Genomic DNA, 11719 nt, shown 5'->3' on the forward strand with positions numbered 1-11719 from the left:
ATGTTGTATAGGAGTGGTGTGAGAGGGCATCCTTGTCTTGTGCCTGTTTTCAAAAGTTATGTTTTCAGTGTTTGCCCATTCAGTATGATGTTGGCTATGGGTTTGTCATAAATAGCTCTTATTATTTTGAGGTATGTTCCTTCAATATCTAGTTTATTGAGAGTTTTTAACATGAAGAGATGTTGAATTTTATTGAAGGCCTTTTCTGTGTCTATTGATATAATCATGTGGTTTTTATCTTTAGTTCTGTTTATGTGATGAATTACTTTTATTGACATGTTTATGTTGAACCAGCCTTGCATCCTGGGCATGAAGCCAACTTTACTGTGGTGGATACACTTTCTGATGTGCTGCTGGGTTCGGTTTGCCAGTACTTTATTGAGGATTTTTGCAACAGTGTTCATCAAGGATATTGGCCTGAAGTTTTCTTTTTTGTTGTATCTCTGCCAAGTTCTAGTATTAGGATGATACTGGCCTCATAAAATAGGTTAGGGAGGAGTCCCTCCTTTTCAGTTGTTTGCAATAGTTTCAGAAGAAATGGTACCAGCTCCTCTATGTACCTCTGATAGAATTCAGCTGTAAATCTGTCTGGTCCTGGGATTTTTTTGATTGGTAGGCTATTTATTACCGCCTCAATTTCAGAACTTATTATTGGTCTATTCAGTGATTCAGCTTCTTCCTGGTTCAGTCTTGGGAAGGTGTGTTTGTCCAGGAATTTATCCATTTCTTCTAGGCTTATTAGTTTATTTGTATAGAGGTGTGTATAGTATTCTCTGATGGTTGTTTGTATTTGTGTAGGGTCAGTGGTGATATACCCTTTATCATTTTTTATTGTATCTATTTGATTCTTCTCTCTTTTCTTTATTAGTCTAGCTAACAGTCTATCTATTTTATTATTATTATTTTTTTCAAAACAAAAACAGCCCCTGGATCTGTTGATTTTTTTTTTGAAGGGTTTTTAATGTCTGTATTTCCTGCAGTTCAGCTCTGATCTTGGTTGTTTCTTGTCTTCTGCCACCTTTGGGGTTTGTTTGCTCTTGGTTCTCTAGTTCTTTTAGTTGTGATGTTAGGATGTCGATTTGAGATCTTTCTAGATTTTTGATGTGAGCCTTTAGTGTTATAAATTTCCCTCTTAACACTACTTTAGCTGTGTCTCAGGGGTTCTGGTACATTATCTCTTCTAATTAGTTTGAAAGAAGTTCTTGATTATTTCTGCCTTAATTTCACTATTTCCCAGGAATTATTCAAGAGCAGGTTGTTCAATTTCCATGTAGTTGTGTGGTTTTGAGTGAATTTCTTTTTTTTTTTTTTTTTTTTTTTTTGAGACAGAGTCTCGCTCTGTCGCCCAGGCTGGAGTGCAGTGGCCGGATCTCAGCTCACTGCAAGCTCCGCCTCCCGGGTTTACGCCATTCTCCTGCCTCAGCCTCCCAAGTAGCTGGGACTACAGGCGCCCGCCACCTCGCCCGGCTAGTTTTTTGTATTTTTTTAGTAGAGACGGGGTTTCACCATGTTAGCCAGGATGGTCTCGATCTCCTGACCTTGTGATCCGCCCGTCTCGGCCTCCCAAAGTGCTGGGATTACAGGCTTGAGCCACCGCGCCCGGCCTTGAGTGAATTTCTTAATCTTGAGTTCTAATTTGATGTACTGTGGTCTGAGAGACTGTTTGTTATGATTTCAGTTATTTTGCTTTTGCTGAGGAGTGTTTTACTTCCAATTATGTGATCAATTTTAGAGTAAGTGCCATGTGGTGTCAAGGAGAATGTATGTTCTGTTGTTTTGGGGTGGAGAGTTTGGTAGGTATCTGTTAGGTCCACTTGATCCAGAGCTGAGTTCAAGTCCTGGATATCTTTGTTAATTTTCTGTCTCGATGATCTGTCTACTGACAGTGTTAAAGTCTCCCAATGTTATGGTGGAGAGTCTATATCTCTTTGTAGGTCTCTAAGAATTTGTTTTATGAATCTGGTTGCTCCTGTATTGGTTGCATATATATTTAGGATAGTTAGCACTTCTTATTGAACTAAACCCTTTACCCATTATATAAAGGCATTATGTAATGCTCTTCTTTGTCTTTTTTTTTTATCTTTGTTGAGTTAAAGTCTGTTTTGTCAGAAATTGGGATTTGCAACCCCTGCTTTTTTCTGCTTTCCATTTGCTTGGTAAATTTTCCTTTATTCCTTTATTTTGAGCCTGTGTGTGTCTTTGTATGTGAGATGGGTCTCTCTAATATAGCACACCAAGGGGTCTTGACTGTTTATTCACCTTGCCATTCTGCTGTTTTTTAATTGGGGCATTTATCCCATTTACATTTAAAGTTAATATTGTTATATGTGAATTTGATCCTGTCATCATGATGCTAGCTGGCTATTCTGCAGACTTATGTGGTTGTTTCATAGTGTGATTGATCTGTGTACATCAGTGTGTTTTTGTAGTGGCTGGTAATGGTTTTTCCTTTCCATATTTAGTGCTTCCTTCAGAAGCTCTTGCAAGGCAGGCCTGCTGGTGATGAATTCCCTCAGCATTTGCTTGTCTGAAAAGGATCTTATTTCTCCATCACTTATGAAGCTTGGTTTGGCCAGGTATAAAATTCTGGGTTGGAAATTTTTTTCTTTAAAAATGTTGGACATTGGCCCCCAATCTCTTCTGGCTTGTGGGGTTTCTGCAGACAGAACCACTGTTAGTCTGATGGGCTTCCTTTTGTGGGTGACCTGGCCTTTCTCTCTGACTGCCCTTAACATTTTTTCCTTCATTTTGACATTGGAGAATCTGATGATTATTTGTCTTCAGGCTAATTTTTCTCATGGAGTATCTTACTGGGGTTCTCTGGATTTCCTGAATTTGAATGTTGGCCTGTCTTGCCAGATTGGGGAAGTTCTGGATAATATCCTGAAGTATGTTTATCAACTTGGTTCTGTTCTCTCTGTCTCTTTGAGGTACCCCAATAAGTCATAGGTTCAGTCTTTTTACATAATCCCATAGTTCTTGAGGGTTTTGTTTGTTCCTTTTCATTCTTTTTTCTCTAATCTTGTCTGCCTGCCTTACTTCAGCAAAATTGTCTTCAAGGCTGAGATTCTTTCCTCCACTTGGTCTGTCCAGCTATTGATACTTGTGGTTGCACTGTGATTTTATTGTGTTGTGTTTTTCAGCTCCATCAGGTCATTTGTGTTTCTCTCTAAACTGGTTATTCTGATTAAGAGCTCCTGTAACGTTTTATCATCGTTCTTAGCTTCTTTGGATTGGATTAGAACAAGCTCCTTTTGTCCAGCAAAGTTCATTATTACCCACCTTCTGAAGCCTACTTCTGTCAATTCATCCATCTCAGCTTCAGCCCAGTTCTGTGCCCTAGCTGGAGAGGTGTTGTGATCATTTGAAGGAGAAAAGGCACTCTGGCCTTTTGAGTTTTCAGCAGTTTTGCATTGATTCTTTCTCATCTTTGTGAGCTTATCTTTGAAGCTGCTGACCTTTGGATGGGGTTTGTGTGGGATCTTTTTTGTTGATGTTATTGATGTTATTGCTTTCTGTTGTTTGCTTGTTTTTCTTTTAACAGTCAGGCCCCTCTTCTGTAGGGCTACTGTGGTTTGCTGGAGGTCCATTCCAGACTCTATTTTTCTGGGTCCTTCCCACACTTGAAGGTGTCACCAGAGGAGGCTACAGAACAGCAAAGATGGCTGCCTGCTCCTTTTTCTGGGATCTCCATCCCAGAGGGGCACTGACCTGATGCCGTGGGAATGCTCTTGTACAAGGTTTCTGACAACCTCTGTTGTGGGGTCTCACCCAGTCAGGAGGCACAGGATCAGGGACCCGCTTAATGAAGCACTCTGGCTGTCCCTTGGCAGAGTGGGTGCACTGCTTTGGGGGCAAATGCCCCTCGTCCAGACTGCCCGGACTCTTCAGAGCCACCAGGCAGGAAAGACTACGTCCACTGAACCATGGAGAATGTGGCCACCCTTCCCTGCAAAGGGCTCCATCCCAAGGAGGTCAGAGTTCTGTCCTTAAACCCCTGGCTGCAGTTGCTGAAATTCACACAGGGAGGCCCAGTCTGGTGAGGAGGGATGGATCTGGTTCCCACCTAAAGAAGCAATCTGGTCACGATCTGCCATAGCCGCTGTACTGTGGGGAATTCTTCCCAGTCCAAAATGCCCAGTGTCCCTGGTACCTGCAGGGAAAATTGCCGACTGGAGCTGCAGTGATGGCTGCAGCCCCTCTGCTCCGGGAATTCAGTCATCTTAGGCAGTCTCCAGCCTGCTGCCTAGAGTCTGCATAGCTATGTTCTTGGGACCCAAGGTCGTGGTGACGTGGGCTCATAAGGGGATCTCTTGATCCACAGGTTGCACAGATCAGTGGAGAAAGTGTGGTTTCCCAGGCAAGGTAGCACCATCACTCACCCCTCCTCTTGGCTGGGAGTGGGAGCTTCCCTCTTCCCTGTGCAGGTCCTCGGTGGGCTGTCACTCCACTCTACCCTGCTTTTCCTCACTCTGCATGGGTCCCACCAACCACCTACTCAGTCTCAGTGAGAGAACCTGGATATCTCATTTGAAGGCACAGGATTCATTAGCCATTTTCGTTCTTTTCCTGTTTACTTTTAATTTAGAAATAAACATTGTACATTTTTATCACATGCAGCATTATATTTTGAAATATATACATTGTGGAATAGCTAAATGAAGTTAATTAACATATGCAATACTTCACATACTTATCATTTTTTTTGTGGTGAGAACATGTAAAATCTATTCTCTCCGCAATTTTCAAAACTACAATACATTGTTGTTAACTATAGTCACCGTGTTGTGCAATATATCTCTTGAATTTTGTTCTCTAATCTAACTGAAATTTGTATCCTTTGACCAAGGTCTCCTTCACCCTACAACCACCCCATTCCCCAATCCATGCTAACCACCATTCTACTCTCTATTATGAATTCAACTTTTCTATGAGTTTTGGGTCTTATATGTAAGGCTTCAACTTTTTGGGATTCCACATACAAGTGAGATCATATAATATTTCCCCTTCTGTGCCTGGCTTGTTTAGCATCATGTCCTCCAGGTTCATCCATGTTGTCCCAAATGACAGGATTTTCTTCTTTTTATAGTATGAATAGTATTCTATGTTGTATTTTCTTTATCCACTCATTCATTGATGAATACTCAGGTTGATTCCATATCTTGGCTATTGTGAACAATGCCACAGTGAACATGGGAGTGCAGATATTTCTTCAACATATTGGTTTCATTTCCTTTGGATGTGTACCTAGTAGTGTGATTGCTGGATCACATGGTAATTCTATTTTTTATATTTTGAAAAACCTCCATACTATTTTCCTTAATGGCTCTACTAATTTACATTCCCACCAACAGTGTAAAAGGGTTCTCTTTTCTTCACATCTGCTCCAATGTTTGTTATCTTTCACTTTTTTATAACAGCCATTTTAACTTGTGTGAGGTGATAGCTTTTAATTTGGATTTCTCTGCTGATGAGCAATGCCGAGCATTTTTTCATAGACCTGTTAGCCATTTGTATGTCCTCTTTTGGGAAATGTCTATTCACATTTTTTGTCCTTTTAAAAAATTGGGTTATTTGTTCTCTTGCTGTTGAGTTGTTTCAGCTCCTTACCTATTTTGGATATGAATCCATATTGTATTTTCTGCAAGTTGTTTATTCACTCTTGATTGTTTCCCTTGCTGTGTAGAAGCTTTTTAATTTGATATAATCTAATCTGTCTCTTTTTGCTTTAGTTGACAGTGCTTTTGGGGTCATATTAAAAAAATCACTGTCAAGATCAATGTCATGACATTTTTCCTCTATATTTTCTTATAGTAGTTTTATAGTTTGGGGGTCTTATATCTAAGTCTTTAATATGTTTTGAGTTGATTTTTGTATATGGTAGGAGATAAGGGTCTAATTCATTCTTCTATAAGTGACTATCTGATTGTCCCAACACTATTTATTGAAGAGACTGTCATTTGCCCACTGTGTTTTCTTGGCATCTTTGTTGAAAATCAACTAACCATAAATGTGTGCATTTATTTCTGGGCTCTATTCTGCTCCATTGGCCCATATGTCTGTTTTTATGCTAGTACCACATTATTACTATTATTATTATTTCTCAAGATTGCTTTGACTATTCAGAGTTATTTGTGAGTCCATCACATTTTAGGATTGTTTTCTGTTTCTGTGAAAAATGTCCTTGGAATTTTGATACGGATTCCATTGACTGTAAATTGCTTTGAGTAGTATGGACATTTTAACAATATTAATTCTTCTAGTCCATGAATATGGAATATCTTGAGACCATGAACAGGGTCTCTCTCTGTCACCCAGGCTGGGTTGGAGTGGTGGGATTGCCCCTCACTATAACCTTGTACTCCTGGACTTAAATAATCCTCCCACCTCAGCCTCCTGAGTATCTAGGACTACAGATGCATGCCACCATACCTGGCTAATGAAGTCATCTTTTAAAATAAAATGTCTGGCATACAGGCTGGAACGTATGGGACAATTGGAGCAAGTTGGCAATCTCTGTCTTCATGTGGTTTCTCCACGTGACTAAATTGGGCTTCCTCATATATGGTGGACTTAGGGCCTGGTGACTGGCTTCATCCAGAATGAGCATTTCAAGACACCCGGGTGGAAGCTGCAAAGCTTCTTATGACAATCTCAAAAGTGCTGAAGTATCACTTTCTCTGAACTCTATTGGTTAAAGCAGTAACAGGTCATTCCTCACAGAAATAGAAAAAAAAATTAAAAATTAATATCGAAACCACAAAAAGACCTTGAATAGCCAAAGAAATCCTGGACAAAAATAATAAAGTTGGAAGCATCACACTAGCTCACTTCAAAAAAGTGACTACAAAAAAGCTTTGTAGTCAAAGCTATAATAGTCAAAACATCATAATACAATCATAAAAGCAGACACATAAGCCAGTAGAACAGAATAGAAAACCAAGAAATAAACCTACATATGTACAACCAACTGATTTGAGACAGAAGGGCCAAGAACATTCACTGGGGAAAGGAAAACCTCTTCAATAAATGATGCTGGGAAAACTGGATATTTATATGCAGAAAAATGAAGCTAGCCCTCTATCTCTCACCATATATGAAAATTAACCCAAAATGGATTAAGAATTAAATGACTACAAGACTTAAATGACTAGAAGAATGACTAGAAGAATTAAATGATTAGAAGAAAACATAGGAGAAATGCTTCAGAACATTGGCCTAGGCAAAGATTTCATGGAGAATATCTCAAAAACACAGGCAACAAAAGCAAAAATAGACAAATGAGATTATAACAACTAAAAACCTTCTGCAAAGCAAAGGAAACAATCAACAGAGTGAATAGACAACTTGCAGAATGGGAGAAAATGCCTGCAAACTATTCATCCAACAAGGGATTAATATTTAGAATACACAAGGAACTCCAACAGCTCAAGAGCAAAACAACAAATAACATGATAAAAAGTGGGCAAATGAGCTGAATAGACGTCTTTAGAAATAAGAAATACAAATGGCTAACAGATATATAAAAAATACTCAACATCACTAATCATCAAGGAAATGCAAATCAAAGCCACAATGAGATATCATCTCATTCCAGTAACAATGGCTGATATCAAAAACACAAAAATAACAAATAATAGCAAGGATGTGGAGAAAGGGAAACTCTTATACACTGTTGATGGGAATATAAATTAGTACAGCCATTATGGACAGCAGTTGTAGAGGTGCCTCACAAAACTAAAATTAAGCTGAGTGCAGTGGTGTGTGCCCATAGTCTCAGTTACTCTGGAGGCCAAGTTGGGAAAATAGTTTGAGACCTTCAAGTTGGCAGTGTGCAATGATCATGTGTGTGAATAGCCAATGCATTCCACCCTTGAGTCATGTGGCAACATAGTGAGAACCAATTCTTTAAAAAAATAACAAATAAAAAATAGAACTACAATATGATCCAGCAATCTCACTACTGGGTATATATCCAAAGGAAAGGAAATCAGTATGTTGAAGACATAGCTATACTTCCATGTTTATTAAGGCAGCGTTCACAATAACCAAGGTATGGAATCAACCTACATGTCCATCAACAGATGGATAAAGAAATTATGGGGACTGGGTGTGGTGGCTCATGCTATAATCCCAGTATTCTGAGAGATTGAGGCAGGAGAATCACTTGAGGCCAGGAATCCAAGATCAGCCTGGGCAAAAAAGTGAGACCCCATCTCTTCAAAAAGGTTTAAAAAATTAGCCAGGCCTGGTGGCATGATGTACTTGTAGTCCCAGCTACTTGGGAGGCTAAGCCTGGAGGATGGCTTGAGGCTAGGAGTTTGAGGCTGCAGTGAGCTATGATCATGCCACTGCACTGTAAAAAAAAGAAGTGAAAAGAAATTGTGGTACATATACACAATGGAATGCTATTTAGCCAGAAAAAATAACAAAAATGTCATTCATGGCAACATGGATGAGCTCGGAGGACATTGTGTTAAGTGAAATAATTCAAGCACACAAAAAAGATAAATACCACATGTTCTCACTCATATATGGAAGCTAAAATATTTGATTCATTGAAGTAGAGAGTAGAATGGTGGTTCCTAGAAGTTGGGAAGGGTAGAGGATAGTGAGGGAATAGCTAAAGGTTGGTTAATGGAGGAAGAAGCTCTAATGTTCTATAGCACTATAGGAGGACTATAATTAACAACAATTTTATTTATTTATTTATTTTATTATGTAAATTAAGCCATTTATCATAGACTAGTGATGTCTCAAATTGTGGAGCTTCTATTGGTCTTCCAATTTCTTCAGTATTCTGATGGCAATTTTACCATGACAGTAGAAGTGGTGTTATAGGTCCGGGCACCACCAGCTACCATTTCCATGCAGGAACCACAGTGCCAGGTTCCCACAGTTTGTCTCTTTATCTTGATTTTGCCACAGAAGGAGCAAGTGTCCTTGGCATGCTGGTAAATTAAAATTTTCTTCACTATTTTCTGGAGGGAGGTACCATAGTGGGTCCTGTATTTATTGATAATTCTGACTTTCTTATTAGCTTTAATCATTTCACCACCAACTGGGTCTGAGCCCAGACAGCAACAACAATTTATTGTATATTTTCAAATAGCTAGAAGAGCAGATATTGAATATTCCCAAAACAACAACAAAAAATGTTTGAGATGACAGATATGTTAATTACCCTGATTTGATCATTGCACATTGTATACCTATATTGAAATATCACCCTGTACCCCATAAGTAATTATTATGTCAATTAAAATTAATAATAAAAGGGAAAAAAGCAGTCATAGGTCAGCTAAGATTGGAGGTGAAAGAATAACCTCCACCTCTCAATGTACCTTGTATGGTCAAAGACAGAGGTAATTCATGATTTCACAAATTCATGTGTTTCTAGAATATGATTAGTTCATATGTGTAGAGAGACTGATGTCTATGTAACCGAGAAGTCATGTTTGATCAGATCAGGTTTCTCCTGGGCAAGGGGAACCAGAAGAGCGGAAACAGAATCACAATTTTCAGCAGGAAAGGGAAAACACCACATCTCAGCTGCTGTTCTGGGACCAGGATTCTTTTAGCTGCATTTTAAGAAAATGAAAAATGACTGCCAGCACGAGGCTCTCTGGGGAGGCCCCCAGTGGTGTCCCAGCCTTGTGCCACTCTTGCTTGGTGCCTGTGCCCTGGGAGCCTCTGGCTTCGAGTTCCTTCAGTGTGCATTGTTCCAGCACCCCCAGCTCTGCTCTCACAAACCTGTGGTCAGTGTTTCCTCTCACTGGCTTAGGTGAATTTTTAGTCTCTACAGTTGTAGTCTCTAGCCATGCCCAGCTGCCTATCTGGAGCATCCAACCTACCAAGGATTGTTTTTCTTAGTGTTCTGGTTACAAAGTTGACTACATGTGGAGTGGTTTTCCCCACTTCATGTATCCCATAAGCTCCGTGACTTTTAGTGTTGATTTTGCAGAATGTGAGGCTTTTCAGTAATGTAAATTTTATATGATAGCAGAAAAGTCTGAACTATTTATTCACCATTCATATAAAGCACCAGCCCTTGGAGAGAAGCTGCTTCCATTCTTGGGGTAATATTCTAGACTGGTTTGGAACATTTTTTGCCACAAAGAAATGATGCTTTAGAAATCCTGGAGAAAGATATCAAAACCAACTTAAAGGAGAATCCTATTGGCCAAGTTCTGATAATTTAAGTATACAAAATAAAATAATTATAGTTAATTAAAATATGTTGGGTCATGGAAAGCCAGAGTCAACAGTATTTAAAGAAAAATGAGAGCTTTCTTTTAAAATAACACATGATATACTTGGATAGCATTTCTTCAAATGAGCAAAGATGTTATTAACTTTTAGTTGTATGAATAGTTCAGTATTGTAGATACACACATACACACACAAACACACACACACACACACAAGTGGACAAAATACATGTCAGCCAAAGACTAAAAAGATTTTATGCCCAGATATGGGACGTCCTTGTTCATTATGGCAACTGAGATACATTCATCATATGCTGAATTATTAAGACAATCTGCAAAGCCTTAAAATTCACCAACACTTCCATATCACCTAGAAATTATAGGTAGCAGTAAAACATTAAGGTAGGAATTTGAAAAAAATAAACTGGCTAAGATATTTGCAGAAACTAGACTCAGACAGAGGTCTTGTCCTCAAGCTGTCATGAACATGAGATTATCAGGCAACAGAAAGATGGGACTCGTCCCCTTACTCTTGAGTGGACAGGCTCATGAAAGCACTTGCTTTCTTAAGCCTGTGGCCTGCCACTTACATTTATTTGATGGCATATTAATCTAGTGTAAAGCACTAATCAAATTCATCAAACCTTTTCACTCATAAGATGTAAGAACCCTTTCTCCCCCTTCTACATTTATCTCCCTTGGATCTGAAGGTACTCAAATAAAACGTGTATCCTTGAGTGGAGTGGATTTTGTCTTTTAAACAGACAAATACATGGACATCTGCTTGCTGGCATTTATTTGCTGTTTTGTGATTCTAGCAGCTATTCCTGGTTACTCTTGGTTACTCCCTTGATTTTTTCCCCTTGTTGTGCATGGTCACCAAAAAGAACTGGACAAAGACTTCCCAGGAAGAAAGAGAGAATCTCAGGCCTCACACCCTGGACCACTGTAGAGGGATAGGGAAAAATTTTGTCCATCTAATCCCAAAATGACTTTATGGAACCTGAAGGGTTTTTAGGGAGGAACATTGGAAAGACAATTCATGTATGGCATTTGCTGCTCTTCAAGGAGAATAAGGTTTTAATGTTTCATATTTTGGGTTTGTGCCCAAAGGACCAAGACATATAATGGTTTTAGGAACATGTAAAGGTAGATTATACCAGAGATTTTCAAAAAGTATTTCTTGGACTAAAATATGCTGATGCAGAATTGTTAGGCTCATAAAAACGTGTTTGAGTTACTCTGATAAAGAAAAGGAAAGGGGGAATATGTTTTAATGAAAAAATTAAAAAGGAATATGTTTTAAAAGTCACTTATGTAATAACTAGAGACATAATTGAGACAAGTGAAACTAAAACAGAGGGGAAAACTGGGGTAAAGGGGCTCTATAGAACTTAGGTAAAGTTTGAGGCAATTTGAGAGCAGAGTCCAAGGGTGAGACATTTTAAAAATCAGAAAGTGGAAGGCTTCAAATATCACTCACATCAAGTAATTTTAGCCAAGCTTAT

General features: G+C 38.9%; 1 protein-coding gene across 1 annotated transcript; it reads right to left on the reverse strand.

Annotated features, from left to right (window-relative positions):
* Positions 1-8792: 8792 nt before the first annotated feature.
* LOC112423225 (large ribosomal subunit protein eL43-like) lies at positions 8793-9166 on the reverse strand. The gene has a single exon (XM_071092663.1). The coding sequence runs from the start codon at positions 9048-9050 to the stop codon at positions 8793-8795; it is 258 nt and encodes an 85-aa protein (XP_070948764.1). The 5' UTR covers positions 9051-9166.
* Between the last annotated feature and the right edge of the window lie 2553 nt (positions 9167-11719).

Source organism: Macaca nemestrina, chromosome 3 (assembly GCF_043159975.1).
Source record: "Macaca nemestrina isolate mMacNem1 chromosome 3, mMacNem.hap1, whole genome shotgun sequence".
In the NCBI taxonomy this organism is placed as follows: domain Eukaryota; kingdom Metazoa; phylum Chordata; class Mammalia; order Primates; family Cercopithecidae; genus Macaca; species Macaca nemestrina.